The sequence below is a fragment of the Cataglyphis hispanica genome, chromosome 18 (genome assembly GCF_021464435.1).
Source record: "Cataglyphis hispanica isolate Lineage 1 chromosome 18, ULB_Chis1_1.0, whole genome shotgun sequence".
Taxonomy (NCBI): Eukaryota; Metazoa; Arthropoda; class Insecta; order Hymenoptera; family Formicidae; genus Cataglyphis; species Cataglyphis hispanica.
The window spans coordinates 1,872,778-1,895,781 of record NC_065971.1 but is presented as its reverse complement, the minus strand read 5'-3'; the positions used below and the strand labels follow the sequence as shown (position 1 = coordinate 1,895,781).

The 23,004-nt window shown below is 34.6% G+C and overlaps 4 protein-coding genes across 5 annotated transcripts in view; 1 reads left to right on the top strand and 3 right to left on the bottom strand.

Annotated features, from left to right (window-relative positions):
• The window catches only part of LOC126856369 (sodium-coupled monocarboxylate transporter 1), a 216,006-nt gene extending 213,456 nt beyond the window's left edge, over nt 1-2,550 (top strand). Inside the window, exon 6 of the transcript XR_007688356.1 lies at nt 2,539-2,550. The gene's annotated coding sequence lies outside the window, so the exon portion shown is untranslated. The remainder of the gene's footprint in view (nt 1-2,538) is intronic.
• A 1,547-nt stretch (nt 2,551-4,097) lies between these two features.
• LOC126856398 (uncharacterized) lies at nt 4,098-5,892 on the bottom strand. The gene is made up of 3 exons (XM_050604863.1): nt 5,458-5,892; nt 5,230-5,332; nt 4,098-5,073 (listed from the first exon to the last, which is right to left on the bottom strand). Exons 1-3 carry the CDS (start codon nt 5,788-5,790, stop codon nt 4,682-4,684), a joined length of 828 nt encoding a protein of 275 aa, XP_050460820.1. The 5' UTR covers nt 5,791-5,892; the 3' UTR covers nt 4,098-4,681.
• Nucleotides 5,893-12,217: 6,325 nt separating this feature from the next.
• LOC126856396 (uncharacterized) lies at nt 12,218-14,798 on the bottom strand. The gene is made up of 3 exons (XM_050604859.1): nt 14,256-14,798; nt 14,059-14,178; nt 12,218-12,750 (listed from the first exon to the last, which is right to left on the bottom strand). Exons 1-3 carry the CDS (start codon nt 14,713-14,715, stop codon nt 12,485-12,487), a joined length of 846 nt encoding a protein of 281 aa, XP_050460816.1. The 5' UTR covers nt 14,716-14,798; the 3' UTR covers nt 12,218-12,484.
• Nucleotides 14,799-18,493: 3,695 nt separating this feature from the next.
• Nucleotides 18,494-22,657, bottom strand: LOC126856397 (uncharacterized). Of its 2 annotated transcripts, none has more exons than XM_050604862.1 (3): nt 22,328-22,657; nt 21,340-21,845; nt 18,494-20,654 (listed from the first exon to the last, which is right to left on the bottom strand). In XM_050604862.1, exons 2-3 carry the CDS (start codon nt 21,836-21,838, stop codon nt 20,317-20,319), a joined length of 837 nt encoding a protein of 278 aa, XP_050460819.1. In that variant the 5' UTR covers nt 21,839-21,845; nt 22,328-22,657; the 3' UTR covers nt 18,494-20,316. The 2 variants fall into 2 exon arrangements, with proteins under 2 accessions (XP_050460819.1, XP_050460817.1); XM_050604860.1 differs by having other exon boundaries at nt 18,495-20,654; nt 21,340-21,848; nt 22,328-22,655.
• Nucleotides 22,658-23,004: the final 347 nt, after the last annotated feature.

Genomic DNA, 23,004 nt, shown 5'->3' with positions numbered 1-23,004 from the left:
ATCCACTACCCACCTATGATTATTGCGAGAGTGTTGTGCTGCGACTCGAATGACCGTCGCGCATGCGGGAATCCACGTATGTGCCGTGCATTGACGTTGATTCGAGACGGCTAATCAAGAAATTCTGGTCAACTGTGAGATTCCACAATGGTCATTTGCCGCAATTCACGGAATGTGAATGTTTCTAAGGCTCATGAAGAGCGACTACTTATTACAACTATTCCATATTTCTCTTCGTTTATTCAAATAATCGCAGCAAAGCACTGCGACCGTTCCAGATACTAAGATTAAGTTCAACGGGTCGTGTAGTTTCAATAAACGTACACGAAGCGTCGCGTGTATCAATGATGAATCTGATCATCGCATTTTACAACTTCTATTAGCAACGACTGATGACTCATGTCTTATTACTTCGGCTTCATTAATTCTTTGTGTTAAAAGTAGCACGCGAAGAGTTTAGATACCGAACCGATAAACCATAATTTTTTTTATTCCTTTACGTTATTTTCCTGATTACAATGCAAATTATCTTGCCACCTGATCGTTCAGTTTCATCTGGAAATTGCATTTTAAAGATCGAAATATGTAGAGACAAAACATACGTGTTTTCTACGGGAATTCATAGTGTATCGGTGGCGATTAATTGTTGCAGGTGATGTCTCTCGGTCCACCTCCGAAAAATTCATCGGCAGATGATGAACACGAGATATTATCCCTGGAACGAGGTCACTCACCTATTTTTAACTAGGTCGAGAGTTGAGCGATCGTTTTGGTCTCTGTCTTTCTCTTTCTCTCTTTTATATTAAATCTCCCTCTTCTTTAAATCTATCTCTCTTTCTCTTTTTCTTGCTCCTTTCCACAGTAACGACGTTCTCGATCCCGACTTCACTCGGGAAAAGATCAAGATCCCCCGGTACGCGAGAGCGAATGTCGCCTTGAGCAAAATCGCACACCTGACGCGATCTGGGTCCTTTAAAACTTCAAGCGTGATGAACAAGAAATCACGCCTGTGCAATCTAAAGAAAAGCGAATGTCTCACGTTTTTATGCACAACTGAGAAAATAATAAATAAGCAATTTATTTTATTAATTTTATTAATTTTATTAATTTTATTTACTTTATTTATTTTATTTATTTTATTTATTTTATTTATTTTATTTATTTTATTTATTTTATTTAAACTCATATTTATTGTAATTAATTCTAAAGATTACTGTCTAATTTAAAGTTTCCTTCTTATTACAAAAATTATTAAATTAAATAGAACTGCATTAAAATATTTTATCAATACGTTTTTTTATTTCAAAATCGGCAGTAAACCATCAAAAAAATTACTACATTGAAATGCGCTTCGATAAAAGTTCCTTAGAAATCATGAAAAAATGCCGCAGGGGAAACAGAAAGAGAGATCGATGCCGGCCAATGAAGAGAACGTGGAGAAGCAGGGACTCGGGTATCGCGATACTCCTGTGATACCAATTAGTCAGCCGCCGAGAGCAATTAAGTACGAGAGCACCAATTAAATTTCGTTGTAGCAGATATATACTCATTCCGTGCGATAAGGTGACCCTGGCCGTGGAACGTTGAAAGTTATGGGAAAGGTAACGGTCGCTCGTTGATTGTTTCAAAATCACGGCGCTCGGTTAAGTTCAAGGTATACCAGCCGGCATGTCTCAGACCAATATGTAATTGTGTGTAAGTATATGTATGTGCACGTGCGATACCAATGCCTCATAATGCATAGTCGGCATATGTCGCAGATCGTAGCTCATTCAATCTGCCAAGTAGAAATGCATCTCATGAATGAAGCTTATCTCTAGTTGAATATTGCACGATTGAATGCGTAATGATGGAAGATTAGAAAGTAGATGAAGTATGATAAATTCTCGCTAAGTTTGAATCAAGTGACTTAATTTATTAAGCAAAGAATATAAAAATGAGACATTTTTTATTATATTTCTTAAATGCTATAATTAAAGCATGCATAAATGTGGGATATTTTAAATTGGTATTTTAAATTGGTCTTGCGGCTTTGCCGAAGAACAAAATATTTATTGTATGCAAAGTTGATCGAGTCGTTATGCAAAATGGCAAGTGGAATTGACGATACGAGGATACGCGCGTCTAATAATGTTTTAGGAAGTCGACCCACTGCTAGGAAATCTAGTAACCCAGTGACGCATGAGAAATTCTCGAAACTAATGATAACGTGAGAATCGCGTATCTGGATTTAGACGCGTTCGGCACGAAACTTTACGACTCTCTAATAATGAAACGACAACAAATGAGTCGACGCTGGAGAAGTTCCGCTTTTCTGATACTCGAAGAACGGCTTTTATTCATCCGCTTGCACATCCGTGATTGGCACAGCAGTGTCAATTTTCACGATATTTTTTTCATTCATTTTATGCGCCACGCATCTCTCATCACGGAAGGAGAAAAATAATTGTCCTGCTTATAAAATGTTTCACAAATCTATGATCATATATAAAAAGGTAATTAAGATTGAGGTAATTAAAATTGATCATTTAAAACAAGATAGAAGTAATTAAAATTAATTATTTAAAACAAAATAATTATTGCACATTAAAAGTCAACGTTATAGAAAAAAAAATGTAAAATATATAATCAAAATATAAAAGAAAAATTTCATATTGCAGTATAAAATGGAAAAATTAAAAAATGTAGACAAAACAAATTGCAAAAATTCAATAAAGTGGAAAACTTTATTTGAAGCTTCTTAGAAATCAAAACATTCATTATAATCTTTATAGTATTAATATAGTTATATCGCATCGTGCTCGGCTTTACCGCAAACGAAAGTAACTCCTCTTCCTCTCGAAGCAATTTCGCATCTTTTTCTTCTTTTCGTAATAAAGTTGTGATCGTTACAGAGAAATGGATAACGAAGCGTGACAATTGGCTTTTTGCACCGTTGGTGCATCATTTTTCTTCGCGACTCTCTATCTCGTGAACTATTTGCGTCTCGTGCGAATAATTTGTTTTTTGGCACGTTTTATCCGTGCGAGATTACACACTACATCTTTTACACTTTTCATTCAATGTAAATTATCCGCAAATTATAAACACAGTATTCGAAGGATGATAATGAAGCAAAAGTCATAGATTTATTCTATTTCTCAACTTTTTTCTTGACGCATCGTCCTAGAAAACATTAGATCGACACGCACCTTGTCAAAGTAAAATTCTTTTTACCGCATTCGGTGGAATTTTAGTGAGCGGCGCGTGGAGAAGGAACGAGGTATTTCGTCTCAACCTCCTTTCCAGCTACTTATTTTTCTTCTATGTAGGACTTAAGGACACCGGTCTCGAAACATTTAGTGTAGTAAGCCAGCGTCTCCTCGACCCGATTGAGAATGATGTACGCGAGTCGCGACCTCCCCTCGACCTCAGGCTTAAGGAAACAACCGACTCCGGCCGGATACACCTGAGACACGACAAGCGCACTTTCCCCCGCAACCGCATGACATGACGCGGTCGAGAGTCAGCCTGCCATTTCCATCTCGTCGGCTCGAAATCGAGCCTCGCCGACCGGATGACTCGCCAAGGGGAGCAGAAAACACTCGCGATACATTAACGATTTCGAACGTACTCTTTATGCAATGCGGTCGCGGCGAAGAGTTTCGCTCGCGGAAAAAAAAAAGAGAGAGAAAAAATGTTTCGGACCTTCCTGGAAGACTGGAAAGTTGTCGCTGCCGTTATATACGTTGATTTCTCTTTTTCGAAGCTTCTCGCTCGATTCATGAATGATTTGCGGATTTGACATTAAGAATGAAAACAACATGAATAATACGCGCTTCTTTAAATTGACGGAATATCAGTTATCATTCACGTATCAGGGATCGAAACTTTCACTGGTGATTAAAGAGAACTCTTGTTAGATTGCTTCTCAAGATTAACAGCTATTATATTTAATATATGTATTATAATATGTCATTGAATTTTGAAAGTATTTTTTGCTATATGCATTATGTAAAAGACATTTATTATAATCTGTGTTGAAATATATTTATCACCAGATGATGTTTCGCGATATAGGAAAAATAGGAAAAGGATTTTAATAATTGACGTATTCAAATTTTCTGTATAAATAATATTAATGAACATGCATATTACGAAGCGTACAGATTCGTAAGGATGTAACTGTGTTGCATATACATCGTATTGGACTAGATGTAACAGTGATTCACCAACTGCGTCTCAAGTGAGTTTTGTTATCGTGATCGCGCCGAAGCTCGCGCTAAAGTTGCGATGGCAAAATCGTAATATGTAACATTGTATATATCTCAACGAGTAACACAAAGACACAATTAACGACTTATGGCTCCGCCGATCGAGCGTGTTGCGACTAGCTTCTCAGCTTAATGTGATTTTTATCTGCTCGATCTATTCGCAAACGCGAGCGAGTATTAATATATATATATATATATAACTTTATGTACATTTTACGCGGAAGAGCCAGACGCCCTATTCATTATTTAATGATATAAATAAGAATAAATATCTTCATATAATATCGCAAACCATGAAGGATCAACAGTCAAGCTTGAGTCACTCGACTTTCGTCGGTATCTCATTCTTTCCGTCTTCTTCCAACATTCGACGAAGAAAAAGTAAGGAAAAATAGAAAAGATATAGAAGAAAATATTGACGATCATCGTTAATGATGATGATATCCAGAGTACGCCTGGCTGTGAGAGTAAGCGTGAGGATCTTCCCAACCGGAAGAGCCGCTGCTGGCCCATCCACCGGATGATACGGGAGCGGACCATCCACCAGATGCGACAGGACCAGACCATCCACCAGATACGACGGGCCCGCTCCAGCCGCTATTGTAAGGGGTAATATCGTGGTGATAGGCGGCTTTTTTCGCCCAGAGAGCCTTCAAGCCGATAAAAGCGGAAATGGCGAGGGAAATGAGGGACGCGAAGATCGCTTTCTTCGCTATGATTGAGATGGCGAAGTACGCGAGGGTCGCTAAAATACCGAGCTTTACTTTCGCGGCGATCAGCAGAGGTATGATCGCTTTCAACCCTTTTTTCTTGCCTCGACCTAAAATGAGACAAGAGATTTATTTATTATTATTGAATTATTTGTGTAAATAATTGTGTAAGGCGTATAGCAAACTAAATTTATGATTGACGCGCATTAATGTGAATGAAGATTCGTGTGAAAATTGTCAGCAATCGTATCAATTCTGACATTTACCTTCGACAATCTCGTCGACGGCCTGACGAATTTCTGGTGGCACGGACTCGCTGATGGCACGAGCCGATTCACGGATTTTTTCAAAGGCGGGTGCAAGATTGATCTGAAAGAAATAGATTTAAATTCAATCACAATATATGTTAATTAATTATACGTAAACAGAGTCGTCAATTTTTTTTAAGTAATTATTATAAGAGTATTGCATTTCACTAATAATTACTGATTTACCCTAAGACTGCGACCGGTCAGGAGCTGTCCAGCTTCATCGCTAATAAAGTTCTCGAGGGTATTTTGTCTCTCCGTGATATCGTTAGCGGCGTCTATCTCTTGATCGTACGCGAGTTCCTTGCCGGACCTGGCACTTCTGTCATCAGTATTACTTTTCACAAGACTCACTCCGTTCACAAGCTCGAGCTTATCCTTGGCGAAGAATTCCTTAGCCGTTCTGTATAGGGTCTTCTGCACGCAGGATATGCTGTCTTGCTTGAGGCATTCGTCGATGCTCTGTCCGGCGGTTAGGACGACCGCGGTCGTCAAAATCAACAGCATCAGTATCTTCATGATTCCACGTAACGGGAGAAAAATTAACACTAGATCGCGGCACGACGCGTTCGATGGATCTACGTAGGATCTTCTCCCTTTTCCGAAAGCCGTTCCGTGCGTAGTGAAATTTCGTGTGGTCCATCGGACAATCTCTTTAGCTTATATTTGGCGGGCCCCTCCTCTACCGTCTCCACCGTTGCCGACCGCCCCACTGCCTCTTTTTTTTTCTTTCTTTCCATTTGACGTGCATGAATGCGTGAGCATCGCGTGCGTCGCGCATCCGTTTAACCGGCATAGAATCGACGTATGGATGTGTTCGTTCAATAGATGATAGGTGTACCTATGACGAGCGTTCGACCACGCCGCCAACCGCGAGGCGACCTGCGACCTACCTACGGCAGAGCAAATACGGGGCCGGGTGTATAGGAGCCGCGAGGGACAACGCCTCGAACGCCAGTAAAAACGCTTTCTTCCAACAATGTACTTCTTAAGCATACGGAACCATGCATTTTTGCATTGCACAGGATATGCAATCTTTCGATGAATACACTTTGAATGCGAATGTAACTAATGCTACGCGGTTGGCTCGTAAAGGAAAATAGTACACGCATATTAAGTATATTGTATAGATATTTCTATTTCCATATTTAACTTAAATTTAACTTATCAATTTTATTTGAATTTGATAATTTAAATTTAATAATATTCATCAGATATCAGAGAAATTATATTTTAGCATAATCAAAAACAGCTGATACGATTGGGTTCATATTCGTCGAGATTGACGTTTACCACTTTAAAATAAATTATTTACTTGTGTGTGTTAAATCTTATGACATAATATATATGTATTATCGGTTTAATATAAGAATATTTATACATGCGTTAAAACTATAAATTATTAAGGGTAAATTTATCATTGATCAGATTAGACGATATACTTCCGCTTGTCCTGATTATTTTACATACTTATGTATGCAAAATCGAAAAACGAATGGGACCCGAATTTCAAGAATGTGTTAAATCTCATGCAAACACACTCTCGAGAAATCGCCGTTTCAGCGATTTTAAATTTCAGCCTTAATACTAACCGACTTTGAATACTATGTCAGCGTGTATTTTTTTCTCCATTTTGGTATTTATTATCATATTCAATGCAAGACAATAAAAGACTTGATGGGAGAAGATCGTTGAGTCTATCCATTTTAAGCGAATGTTACTACAACTGGATAGAAAGCGTAGACAAATTAACATTTAAAGAACCAGTTGCGAAGAACACGTGGCAATATAATAATTCATTATAATTTCTACAAATAGCAATAAACTGTAATTAATTAACTCGTGTTACAGTCTTTCGCATCATGTGTACCTGAAGAGAAGAAAGAAATCTATGGCGAGCGAAGTAATCGTACATATATTATAAAACGCGGCCTCTGCGCGTCTGATTAGAACGCATACTCTTACTACTGAAAACCTCATTCGTAAACCGAGAATACGAAGCTCCTATCGCATTCACATTGCAACGTGAGGAGCGATAACTTAAGTAGCTCAATTAACGTCGTCATTAATTCGAAACGACAATCGTCATTACAGTTCAAGGGGAAAAGCTTTGGAATTATCGTACTCTCTTCTCGTATACGCGCGCCAATCCTTGTACGATACGGATACGAGACACAATCCGGTATGAATGGAAGAAAACTGGTGGTATGGATCAAATTCTCAAACATCCCGGATCCGACCTTCATCGCGAACACCACTTTCTACTCTGACCCTTGCGACTCTCACGGACCACCTTCGACGAATAACACCTCTTGTCGTTTTCATTCCGTTTCTCCCGACCTATCGGGAAGGTGCGAAACGGACATGCAACAATCAACAAATTCTTTGTATTCAGCCAGCATATACGTGCGCCGTGGATTTAAATTTTAAGAAAGTGAAACCGCGTAGGTGGTCTGCAATTTAGACTACCAAGGTATCTAACAAAGATGCATACATGTTTTATCTAATCAATACATCACGCGCAGAACTTAAATTAAAATATATTTATAGATAGACTTTTTTTACTTTGAAAGCATTATACGGTCATATTAAGTATTTTTTATTTTATATCTTTATTTTATATTTTTTATTTTGTATCATATACTATAATAATATTATATAATATAATTATTTAATTATTTAATAAAATAATTATATTGTATAATATTATTATATTAAATATAATTAAATAATTATATAATTATATAATTAAATATATAATTAAATAAAATGTATAATATATATAATATTATTATGACAAATATAAATATGAAATATAATTATAACAATTTTATAAAAATATAAAGATATGAATAATTATGATTACAACTCTCCATGAAACTTTCGTAAGATTTATTTCTTTTTCATTGTTCATATATTACAACATTACAACCATTACTTTTCTTCATCATTAACATATTTGATAAAATGAGATTATTCGAGATAAAAAAAAGGAAGTGAAAAAACTGTACACTCTATTCTTTTTTATGTATGTGTGTTCATTTTCTGCAATTATTAAAAGTCACATTTCGCACAAAGTCGCGTTTCACTGCTAATTCGCATACATAATTATTACGAAGTAATGAAGAAGCGATTCTCATTTTAAGCTCGGCCGATGATTCCTGTCATCTTAAGAAGGGATTCGATGAAAAGCAAGTTCAATAACAGCATAGTTCCCATTCCCGATCTTACGTCAGTGCTCATTCATCTTTTCTCGGTCATTGGGTAGCGCTCAGAATCCTTTCGTCGATCCTTCACTCCCATCGGAAGAGCAAGACTTAAAAAGTAAAACCAAAGTTTCTCCTTTACGCTCAACGATAGCAACGATCGTTAAGCCACGGATACGCCTATCGCGGTAAAATCACTATGCTCTGCACTGAGGAGCAGCTACATTGCAGATCAAACGTATGATTTTGTTCAGTGAAACGAGAATTAAAAACGGATATTTCCATTAAATGGATTAACTCTCGCTCTTATCTTATGTTTAGATTATTAGTAACATGTTACATAGATTAAAGTAGTATAACAAATTAAAAGAGAAGAAAAAATTTTACACTGTAATGTTTTTTTTGTAGATGTTTTAATCGCATCACAAGTTTATTAATAAATATATTAATTATTTAATTAATTAATTATATTATTAAATTATATAATTATATTATTAAATTAATATTAATAAATTAAATTAAATATATATAATTTTATAAAATGTATAATAAATATAAATATTATATTTAATACATATAATATTATTATGGCAAGTATGAATATAGAATATAATTATAACAATTTTATAAAAAATACAAAAATATAAAAATGAATAATTATGATTACAACTCTCCATGAAACTTTCATAAAATTTATTTTTTTTTTCATTGTTCATATATTACATATTATGACATATTATTTCTTTCATATAAAATTAATCAAATAAAATTTATATTAAATATAAATATATTAACAGTGCGTTGTAAATTATAAGATAAATATGTATGCATGTTTAAGACAGTTTAACACATTGTAGTATGTATTTTATATTTATGTGAATTCTATATTATGTGAATATTTATGTTCTTTTTATTGTAACATCTATCTAAAAATCCCACATTATAATTCATCTATTCACCTAGCAATTTTATTTTTATAACAATAATTTAATATTTGTATAATATTGAAACAATTATAATTATTAAAATAATAATAAAATAATTCTTAAATTATAGGCTTGAATAAAAAATTTGAATATCGTCAGTCTTAATTTTATGTTAAAGATATTCACCGACTTTCGAAAATCACGGTATTTTTCCAACAAATATGCTAATGAAATGTTCCCACGGTATCTAGATTTTGTTGGACAGAAACTGCTATCCGTAAATCAATAAATACTCATAAAAATGCACTTAACAATTATTTGTTGCCCTACATCGCAAAGGATGACGTAGTGGTTTTTGATATTCTAGCCTTCAAACTCTTGTCAGAAACTAGTTTAATGTCCGTCGATGGACTGTGCTAGGAATTTCTGATGCAATGATTCGATTGATCCCCGCAGGCCATCGACATGCGTACGACCTGAAAATTCGACCGGTAGCCAAGCAGCTCGAATTTGAATTTTAAATTTCCTTATGAGAGGTTCGTAATGAGCGTGGAATGTAACGGGGTACTCTTCCGCGCCCAACTGGTTCTTCTCGTCTATGGACCATAACGCGGTTCGTGTGCCAGAAAACGCGTACTTTACAGTACTAAACATACATTGTAATGCAATATGATATTTAAATAAGCTATATATTTTTTAATGTTGATAAAGAAATCGCATTTACATTGATGTGATTAATGATATTATTAATGAAAAAAAAAAACAAACATAAGAAAACTATGTTAAAGTAACATTTAATAAAATATAATGATAATTAATAATCTATCAAGAAAAATACAAAGCATAGAATTTATACAAAAAAAAAAGACTATGTTGAAGTGATATTTAATAAAATATAACAATAATTAATAATCTATCAAGAAAAATGCAAAGCACAGAATAAAATATCATTAAAATGTCAACAAATATGTTGTCTCATATATTTATTCTTTGCAAAAAATTTAAAAATATTAAAAAAATAAAAAAAATAAATAAATAAATCGTACATTTTTATTGATTATTGTGCTCAAAGAAATTACAATTTATTATTATTTTTATACCTATTTTTATATCTATTTTAATATCTTTTTCATGAAAGTAGCATCATAATCGATCATAGGTAAAAAATAAGATACATACAGTAGATACATAATTATATTTTTAATAACAAAATATTTTGTAAAATGATTGATTTGCATAATAGCCTAACGAATACTATAAATCTCAATTGCTTTCGCATTTTATATAAATGGAGTTGCAGCAATCCTCATCGCAGACTGCACTCGCGACCGGCTCCGTTCGGGACTGCATCGTCGTCTGAGCTGCTTTCAATGCGACTCTCCAGGTTTTATGATATTCGAAACGTAAAAAAGGAAACGATCGGTATGTATGCCAGTGGGTCTTATAGCCGGAGCTTATTCCGTCCCCTTCCACGTGGAGAAAGAATGAGCCAAGAGCCTTCCTAGTGGGAGGAATCCAACGCGGAGAAGGCTGCCGGAGAGATGCACAGAGAGAAAGAAAGAACTGTTCCTCTTACATCTCGTCGTCTCGCGCTCGGCTGAACCTTTTCTCCGTTACCTCTTTCTCTCTCGATGTCTTTCCTTCCATCGAGTTCTTCGCAATCTGAGATTCACGTGTATGTGGAAAAACGTCGCTGATACAAACAGGCATCGATCTGAATCTATTCTCGCAATTCCTTTTTCTTTTTTTTTTTTTTTTTTAGAAATTTGAACTAGTTTCCTTGAAATTCGCACGAGTTTTTCTCGTACAAATTACTGATTGTCATTCAGAACATGAATAAATTTAAATCTCTCTCATAAAATGCCTGAACGAATATATATGAAACGCGATTCATATTAGCCACATATTATTAATCAAACTTCTACCTCTGTACATGTCATTATTAGCCGCATACTTAACTTTCGGTGTGCGCGCTCTCGCGCTATCGCCGTTAATCTACTTAAGTGATTTCCGCGTCAACTATTATTAGCCTTGCTCGCATCGTTGTAACGAACCCGAGTTGGGTAAACGCGCATCCATACGCAGGTGAATATGCAACATGCGACATAGCAGGTCGCTGACACACTTTCCTCATTGGCTCGATTCGTTACCTCGTTCGTGCGATTTTCCAATGTTCCGTGTGCGATCAAACGGGAAACATCGCATCGATTTACTCGACTCAGCGAACCGTATCGTTTCCATTTTTAAGCCTATTATTTTAAATGCTTTTTAAATTTCTCGTAATAATAAGGTTACGCAGGCTTGTCCGAAAATCATGCACTAAATGCTGCCTTCGTTTTCGTGATTTATGATATTTTATGCCTATATTAAAATAATGCTTTATTATCGTATCATTAATAACATCATCGCGAGAAACCTGAATGATTGCGCCTCAAGATGATAATAAACACCATATTATATATTATGCAAACACGATATTTTATATATTTCAAATACATATGTTTTTAATAACATGTGTTGCACACAACAATAAATACGTGTGTAAAAAAAAATAAATAAATAAAAAAATCCAACAACATACTTTGGTTTCTTCTATGCGTCTCCGTGATATTTAACTAAAAGTCATGTCAATGTGGTAGACCAATAAAGTTTGATTATTACTTGCGAGTAAACATTTGTTAAATATCACTTTCTAATATAACTGTCAATTAGTCCTCCGCGTCACTGTCGTCTCGTCGATGTCACTGTCACTAATCCTGTGTCACGTAGCGTCGTCGATCAATTTCCAGCGCTTATTAACTCTCCTACCGCGGTTAACGTTTACACTTTTATAGCTAAGAAGATATGAAAGAGCCACGTTGAAAGAGATGCACGTTGAGTTAAATGAATGAGACATGATGAAGGAATAATATTAAAGTGACTGAAATGCAAATTATGTGAACACAACATATCAACGCCGCTGTCAACGTGGTGTGTCTAACCGTGTCTACGAACAAAGCTTTAATAACGACAGGAGAGTTAAAAAGCTTGAAAATCAATTTAATTGTGCGATTAAGATGATGCAATTATACTGCAAGAATATCAAGATGTTCGCAAGTTAGCGTAAAGATTGGCGTATCCTTTGTAAGGCAACAGCGTAGAGTCGTGGTCTTCGATTGATCTCTTCTTGCTATGATGATGACCAACTTCTTGCGCGTAAACAACATGATGACCACCACCGTGATCACTACTTACTAATTTTTTCAAACCTATGATTATTGACAGCATCAAGGCCAGAGCCGAAACCATTAACGCTTTCATGGCTATAGCACCTATTCCGGCCAAGGTCATAGCAGCCATCATCTTACCTGGATAAATTAGAAAAATGGAGATCTTTTAGATTAATGGAATTTAAATTAAATATATCTTTAATAATATGTTCAATTATGCGTGGTTCACATTAAGGATGTTTTGCATGTATATAGTAGCAAAAAACTGTTAAAATTAAAAAAAAAAAAATATTTCTTACATTTATACTGTTTGAAAAATCAAATAAATAAATTAGGATTATAAAAAAAAATTAAAATACACACAAAATAATATGGATTTTGACGTCTTCGTAAAGGAAAATAGTTGTAATTAATATTTTTCCTAATTTTTGACAAAAATTTTTGATCGTGAATACCTCTGAAATCAACTGCAAGAAACAATGAAAGATGAGTAATTTGCAGAAAGAGAGAAAGAAATAAATAATATTTTTCTACAATTTTTAGTAAATCACTTTTAAACGAATACGTGAATCTAAATCAAGTTTTGCACAAATATTTATTAGAGTTTTATATGTGAGTAATAAATGTAAAAACTTTATTTCATTTTATTAATATTTTTTAAATTTGTCAATAAGTGCTACAATACGTGATTTTCCATAAGAATCAATAATACTTTATAATATAAACTTAAACACAATTTCCAAACTGTTGAGAGAATTATGCTCAGTTTTTGCACAGATATTCAAAAAAAAAAAAAATAAAATAGTCTATAAATTTTTCATGCTTTTATTAATATTTTGATATATGACATCCTTAATTCGCTACAAATTAAAATCCTCATAACTTTTGATCGCTTTAGTGAATTGACTCATAATTTTTTTATAAATTTCTGAACATATGTAAGAACATTCTGTACAATTTTGATTAAATTTCTTATATTTCAAAAATAGATAAATAATAATCTTAAATAAAAAAAATTTCAATTACATTTTGAAAATGTTAATGTAAAATTTGCAAAAATAGAATTTAAAATAGAATATAATAGAAAAATAGAATATACAATATAAATATAAAATAGAATATAATATATTTATATTATATTATATTTATATATTATATATTATTTATTATATATATTATATATTATATTTATATATTATATTTATATTATATTTAATTAAAAAAAAAATATATATATATATATATCAAATCAAATATGATAATTAGATAACGCATCTATATATAATAAATATTGCAATATTATGTGGAATCTTTTAACAAAGTGCGTACAATATCCACACAAAGCTGAACATATGTATTATTTAATATGCAAACATGTAAATAATATATAACAATGGCTTTTGCATAACCATCTCTTTAATGTTAATCACATTTAGGAATGCTTACCCATCATAAGAGCCATTAACATTATTCCTTCACCGCCGCCTTTCTTTCCGCCTTTGTCTTTGTAACCGCCGCCGCCGCCGCCGCCGCCGCCGCCGCCGCCGTAACCACCGTAACCTCTCACTGGAAAATAAAAATTTTCAAAAATTTTTGCAAAATTCTTACGACACATTCGTGTTTTGGTCTAACAAATTACCAACCTTCAGAATCGGAAGGCAAGCTCTCCTTTACCACGTTCTCCATATTAGGAGGGAATAAGGACGGCAGCTTGACTTTAAGTTCTCTACCTTCCAGAAACTGCAGCAAGGATCCAAAACCTCCAAGGCCCTTCAACATTCTGGCTTTTCGTATAGAGCCAGGTGCCTCGACCAAGGATACGCCGTCGAACAGCTCGATGCTCGGTTCCTTGCCGAAGTTCTCCAGTAACTGCTTTACGACTTTCCGAACGATTCGCACACCGTGACAAGAGACCGACGTGTTCTTCGAGTCATCCGCCACGCACGTCGTCGAGAATTCCGTCCATGCGTCCTTGGCGTCCTTGGCGTCCTCTTCCGCAGTGGCTGCGTCGATCTTGTCAACGATCCACAACGCGCAGATCACTAATGTCAGACAAACGTGTAAACGCCGTCGACCGATTCCCGGCATGCCTAACCGAAGCATCCTTTCGTCCGGAAACGAACGTCACGGAACGAATTGTCTGGGCTCGATGTGGAGACCACCGAGGGTCCTGCTCGCGTCGTTAAACCCGCCGTAGGAAAAAAAAAAAACTGAGGGAATCCCGCGTGTAATATCGCGAAGCTGCGGAACCTACGGCGGAGGTTCGAGTGCTGCAGTGCAAAAGCTTGCGATAGCCATTTATATAGATCTACTTGACGGTCGGTGATTGTAGTAAGAAAAAAGCAAGGAGAACATCGGTACGATGGTTGCCGTTCTCTGCTCCTGCTGTGCATTAGCCGGTAATTTTTCGTTCACCTAGACATCGGTCTCTAAGTCCATTCGTTTAATTCTTATTTCCGACGTGTTTCAGAGCGTTACGGCGCGGTCGGCTTGCGCGAGCTAGGCTCTGCAATCATCATCGACGCGAACGACGTCTTTTCACGCCTTCTCTCCCCTCCGTCTTTTCACCATACGATCAGACGTAATCCTGACGTGCTTAGAGCGAGATCTTTGATACCATATTTTCTAGATCACATACTATCGCCTCCCGGATCATCATTCGATACCGCGCCTCTCTCATCCCGGCTCCGCTTCGCCATCCTTTCTCTCCTTCCGCGCTTTAGTGGAGCGGAAGAGAATTGTGTCGATTTCGAATCGTGATCGCGTACGATATCTCCCCCCATGCGAAAGGCGCGTCTCACTCAAATAAACACGAGTATCCACGATACTCGAGAAACCAACGTAAAATTTTTTTACGCGCACTATCATTGTCAATAATGGCTAAAAGCAAATTATTGCCAATTTTTATTCCGATAGGTAGATCGTGTCAACGTACACGGGGCAACAAAACGTATCGATCTCTTACACACGCTGAGGAATGTGAGAAATGCGAATATGTATGGGAAAGAAAGAGGCAGGTTCTGCGAAGGAAACGAAAAAGAGGCAGAAACATTGTGGAAGAAAAAAGAAGGAATGACTTAATCCACAAATCTAGTTCATCTCGTGCCTTTCTCTTCTGTTCCACTTCCCCTCGCACTACTACGATATATACGTAGCGGAGACTGGTAGGTATAACTACAGCCGATTCGAAATCATTCTTCCGTTCTTCAGGACGACTCGATCGTATACGGACGATCGACTAAACCTTATCGATATAAACCTTATCGTAGCTCGCGTATCTCCAAAAGCTGTTCGAGGTCGATTAATTTTCGGAATAACAATCAGGTGCTCTATCGCATGTATATACCTGCCAAGTTTATAAACACATGTGGCATGATAGTTTTAATTGGTGCATACACTAAGCTATGCTCTGTTTACTTTGAAGCGCGAGAATTTATAACTATGCAACGTATTTACGTTGTATTTTGATCCATTCATAAGAGATTGAGGTTTATTGCAAATTTATCTCCGATAAAATCCGCATCCGATAGTATCCGTGTTAAGGATTTAAAAAGCCGTATCAAATTCGTGTTATCATGATGTTACCATGTTACATTAAAAAAGATGATGTTGCACCTTTATTTTATTCTCTATATCTCGTTAGATTTAATTTTGTTAGCATTTGATAAAATAATAATTAAATTCGGAAAGTTCCAAAAAATTAAAAAAAAGTTTTTTCTAAGTTAATGTAGTAAATTTCTAAATTACAACGATAAAACACCCATTTTTATAGATCGAATAGAAAACTCTATCGGTATCAATCGGTATCAATTGATGCTGTTGATTCAATTAAATATATATAAAATAAATATTGATATATAAAATAAAAATTATATTTTATAAAATTTTACTGTTTTAATAAATTAACATACCTAGAATTTAATATTATTTTTAAAATTATAAATTAGAAACTATTTATCATTTCAAAAGTAAAATTTATAAAATAAATACACATTGCAATAATCACACAAGAAAAGATTTTTTATAATTAATTTCAACGAATTTTGTTTCATTTTGTTCCGATGTTAATTTCTCCAATCTGTAAAATTGTGTTTCAAATAAACAAGAATCCAGGTTACTGGCAATGATCGACCCACATATCAGAAATCAACAGTTAATACCAGATCCGTCATTTGCTTCCTTCTTTTTCCGATAACGATAGTGTTAATTATTTGCCTGGCGACGTATAGTACACGATTAAAATCTATAAATAAAAAACAGTTAGTAATGATAGTAGTAAATAAAATCAAATTTTAAAACGTATTTATTAGCAAATACCAGAGCGATATCCGTGTACGATCGAGGTTTTGGACACACCAAACTTTAATTTTTTTCTCCACTACACGTGTGTGCCTGAGAATGTTTTTCAGAAATAAAATAAAATAAAGAAATTGGGTCAAATCCGTATCCGAACTCTCGTATATCCGAAATTGAAAGTCGATTTCCTGAACGGTACGAGATAAACGAATTTCTCTTTCTGCCACACCGTGCCTCTTATCTTGCAAATATCTCTCTTCTGATCCTTACGGATCAGGATGGAGAAAGCGGACGTAGGAAAGGAGGCCAACTTGTTTGAATGAGAAATGTTTGGTGCATCGTGTGATCCAGACAATTTCCCTTGGATCCCGTAGATGTTATCATCTTCTCTCCAAACAAAATTCCATATTCTTATTTAAATATAAATAGCATAAGTACACTCTATAAAATATATATATATATATATATATATATATATATATATATATAAATTTTAAATGATGGAAAAAATAATATATCAAAATCAAATAATATAAATATAAAATAATAAAAATCAATTGCTATTATATTGTATATGCTATTAATCGCAAAAATAAGTTTTAAATGTACAATAGACAATTATGAAAATTGTAATATGAGGGCGAAATGCAGATGCACATAATGCCATATACTATAATAAGGTGGTTAACATAATCACTTCTCGTGCTAAAGTCCCGTTAAGAATCATAAGCCGGAACTTGACATTTAATATTTTCAGATTTAATTGTCTAGAAAAATCTTTATATAAGAATGTCACGTAATAAAAAATGTGTTACTTTTCTCGTTAAACCGTGCACACATACAAAATAGTATTCAAACATATATCAAGTTGTAAGTTTAAAAATTGATAAATGTATATGTAATTAATCATTTATGAATAAAATTATTTTTATGGGTTACTATATATTTTTATAACCTTTATTAATTATAGACAGTAAATATCTTAATTATTAAGTTAAGTAAGTTTTCTGCACACTTGCAATTTTATTTTACCGTTGCAAACTAACGAAATGAATCGTCTGAATGTGAAATCGCGAGAACTCTTATTCTCGCGTCTGTATGATGCTTTACCTTATCCGGCTTACAAGACATCTTAAATAGACCACAACTAACGATCGTGACTAAAATGCTTATCGCACATAGTAATATTGTTCGTACTTAGCTGTATTGTCCGTAGAAACTTATATTTAGTCAATGTGTAGTTGAGTGTATCCGGGTTTGGTTTACTCGAAAGTCGTTTTACCAGAAACATTGATCATTCGCGATTAAAAAGGAGAGCAATCTTGAATCTAATATCAAATATTTTTCTTTGCAGTTTTAAAAATAGTAGGGCATCACAGAATTACAACAATAAACAATTATTTATTATTTATTTTATTGTATTATATGCATATATGTATAAAAATTTAGCAATTATGATCATATTTTGTTATAACAAATAAAAAAACGAATATATGCTATTTATAGGTAAGGTTAATAATATAATAAATGTGAAACAGAGAGGCTTCCTGAAAAATTTTATTAAAAAACGATAAATCTTATTAATTATTATTATTGCAGATACTTCAATGACAAAATCTTGTTTCCATAATTCTTTGAATGAGATAAGCAAAATCTTACTTCCAGTTTCTTTTTAAAAACATTCAGATATAATAACAATGTGTATAAAATAACATTTTTGTCATATACAACAAAGATATATAAAAATTTAAAATTATTATATCCGCTTTTAATATTTTTGTAACTGTAAGTGTAGCAAATAAGTGCTATTCTATAAAAATAATAAATATTTATTTGTTTATATAAAAAATAATATAAAATATATTGTATATATTATACATTTTGCAGTCTTGTTAATCGGATACAATATAAATAAAATACATATATGAAATAAATATAAATAAAGCACTTATACATGCGCTTATATATTATTGTAATTTTTCGTCATTTTAGCATTGTGTGCGTCTAAGTTTTTTTTTTCTGTCTTTCTGTTAAAGAACTATCTACAAGTTCGTACATAAGCGTCCGTCCATTGCGTCAAGCAGATTGCTACAAGACTCTCTATTGAAGACATCTATTTTTATTTGGTAATTAATAAAGCGGAAGCTGATCAATCTTCAAATAATTGACTTAAAATTTCTATAATTTGCATAATTATATTTTATCGAGTCACTAATTAAATTACTATATATTTACTAATTATTTACGCGTAGAATTTTAAGATTCATCACAGTCTAAAATACATTACATAATCTTCATAATAAGTCTTCATAACAAGTCTTCAAAAATCTTATCAGAAAAGCTTAAACGATTTTCTAAATCTTTGGTGTCACATCATCTTGTTTAAAATCGAACACAATTTAAAAGTCAAAAGCGATTTGTTTAAAAATTAGTTTTGATTTAAAGATATAAAGAATACCCAATCTCAATAAATATTATTATAAAAGTGTAAATAAAATCAAATAATTAAAAAACGATATATAAAAAATTAAAATAATTAAAAGAAAAAAATAATATACATATGTGTGTGTGTGTGTGTGTGTGTGTGTGTGTGTATACGAACGTGCATGCGTGCGTGTATGTGAGTGGGTATGTGTGTGCATTCTCATGTTTAGCTCTACATTCAGTGCTAATTTATAATTATCCTGATGCTGAGTATAATTTGTCAAAAATTCTATCTAACACGTGAGACGGTTAGACAATTGCAACGCCAAATATGCAAAACTGCAAACCAAAAGTAAGACAATCACATTTAATATTTAATGTTTAATGTGAACGTAGATCTAAATTCTTGGGATATCACAGATTCAAATAGAACGAATTAGAGATAAGAGCGATAAATATAGCACTCGTGTGTAATCTAATGTCCTACTGACGAGAATCTCGCAGTATCCGCGATTATTTATAAGTAGAGTCAAAAAAGTAGGTAAAACGCTTGTAATGCGTGTCCTTCACACATCGGAGATGTCTCTTGTCTACCTGATTATGTATCCGTAATTCGTAATGTAACGTCCTTACGTCGCCGTTGCCGTAAACATGTGCGTCGCTGTGCGTCATTGACGTATTCATGTGTCGTGCTGGTCGTCGTCCAAAAATTCGAGCATGACATTTAATAAAAAAAGAGAGTATGTGTCTACTATTACTGTAGAAAGAGTTAGAGGGTGCGAACGATAATAATCGTAGATGATGAGAGAGATGGAAAAGAAGACAAGAAGGAAAGAGAAGATTAAAACTGATAATGTGAATAAATACTATGCGGGGTAATTTTACGAAAAATTCTCAAGAATTCGAGAACGTCATACTTCTCATTTCAATCATTGATCTCGGACGATCCTTGGATGCTGGCTTCCTTTCGATCATAAAAGTTATTTACTTTACATGCGCCGAATAAGCCAATTCATGGGCTTGCGACTGTCCAAAGATCGGCGTTTGTTCATGAAAACTTCTCCCCCATCCGCTGGAATAGCTATCGCCGTGGCCATGATCATGATGAGGATGTGCCACCACCTCGTAGGTCACGTGCTTCCCTTGCGAGAAGAGCTTCTTTAGACCTATGATACCAGCTAATAGAAGAGCGATCTTCGATAGAAGAAGAGCCTTGCCGACCAAGAGGGTGAGCGCTTTAAACGCGAGACCAGCGACGAGACCCATCTTCATGATACCCGCGGCAATCAACATGCCCATGTTGTTGCCCTTCTTTCCACGACCTGTAAAAGACGAAATAAAAATAACTTCATTGTCACTTTCGGCGAGTTAGCCGAAGCAGTGAGCGAAGAAGTGGCGCAACGTGCATAATTGTACTTTCCACGCAAAAAGCAATAAAGTTTGGTGATAAGCGGATGAATGAACCAAAGGAGAAAGCTATTTGTTTATGCAGTCGGTGACATAACTTTACTTGCGCGAATACAGCGAAAATCGAAACCAGACTAAAACTAACACGTCATTTAAATATGTAAGGTACGCAGGTTCGATGTATATAACGTAATATTTTTTATTCAACACCGGCATAATCTTTCCTTAACAAGGAATTAAGGATGCCAAATAATTAATAACTTGTGAATAATAAAATAAGGAAAGAAGATAGAGAAAGAAAAAAAATTAAATTTAGAAATTTAGAAATTAAATTTAAAAAGTTTTTTTACAAATATCTTAAATAAATTTTGAATAAAAGTTTTACTTATTTAGAATATAATTTGAAACTTGTAGTCAATTTTTAAAATCTGTAAAAATGTACGACTCGTTTATAAGTTAATTTTTAATAAAGAAAATTTATACTTTAAGTACACTTGGTGCGTCTTATCAAACATCTGAATTTAATACTAAAATACAATGTGCATTTTGCCTGAAAAACAGTGACAAAACATTTTTGAAAAAATGCAAAATTATAATTACCGTCTTGAAGAGGTTTGTCAGCGCGCTCGATAGATAGACCCATATTTAACGAGCCAGTGTTATCCTCTGATGCGGACACAACAATATCATCTTCAGGTAAAATCCTCCATTTGATGCTTCTCGATTTGATAAAGGCGTAAAATTTATTTGCGACAAGATCAAGAAATTGAGTCTCATCGTCCTTGCTTCTACCGGCCTCGAACGTAATCACATCCTCTGACGTTTGGCTCGTCTTCCTGATCTCGATGTCATCTGTGAGCTCGATCGAGGCCTTCTTCAACAACTTGTTCATGTACGTCACCAACTTTAACATCACGCAACTACTCATGTCGTTTTGGGAGCACTTCGAGTTGAGCTTACGAAGAAGTTCCTCTTCGTACTTAGCTCGATCCGTTAACATCACAGACTGCTGCTCTGTGACGCTTATCTTTTCCTCCTTCTCCAAAGGATTTGCCAAACATATTCCCAGGCAAAATAATGCCAATATTAAAGTTTTCATGATAATTCTTCTGAAACATAAATTTAATTAAGCAAAAAAGTAAAATATATTTTACGGATAATCTGAACATTTGATATCGATTATAATTCAATTATAAACTATTTAATATGCATAATAAAATAAGAAATTTTACTTGTGTAAGATAAAATTTAATTATTTATAATAATAATTATTAATAATAATTATTTATAATAATTATTTATAATAATTATTAATTATTATAAATAAAAAAAATTATTTTATTTTTTTTGTAATTTATTTTTATTGCTATCATAAATAAATAAAATAAAATAAAAATTTTTTTATCTATAATAAAAAATCACAAAAAAAATTTAATTTGACGCACAGTAAGATGCAACTAAAATGCCAATGATGCGTAAGGCAAGATGCAATTGTCGATACGCGTGCCTTCGAGCGACGTATGAACGAACACGAATCGAGTTCAACATTCAATGATCCACGAATAACGGAAATGATAAATTGACCCACCTGGACCCGAAGCCACGAAAGCTACAGGAACGCGAGGAGACGAAAACGTGATGTTCACGCTGCGGCAAAAACTTGAGGCCCTTCTCTCGATTAACTGGTCGATACCGTAAGAGCCCTTCTGATGCACTCTTCTCTGTTGTCAATCCCGATACGTAGATCGACGAGTAGTACAAGGCTTCTAAACCCGCATCTCTCCCCGACGACTTTATATACGTAGATCACCGCCTTAGAGTAGACGCCGGGATGTGCACGATGTTATTACTCGGTGACCCACCACCTTCCCGTGGGGAAGTATATAGGGGGCCCCTGCGGGAGACGACGATGCGCGGATGTGGCGGGTGGCTGACGGTCAGGGACGAGCGGTGATGGTGCCCACTTTTGCCTTTGATACGGCTCTAGGAACGCGCGGTGGGCCCGATGGAACAACGATGGTGGGATGGCATGATCGTGCATGACTGCCTTGTAGTACGCGTGATCTCGCGCGCGCGAAGGAGAGGATTGACCTGGGAATGCATCGAAGGAAGCTAAGGATAGACGATGAGGCTTGCGTTCTGTCCTTTACGGGCAAACTGGTCTTGCTTGTCGCGCAAAGCGAACAACGCTAGCAGCACCAGTGCCTCTCCCACAAGGGGAAGGAAGAGAGAACTCGTGTCATCAGTTCACGTGCGTGCGCACAC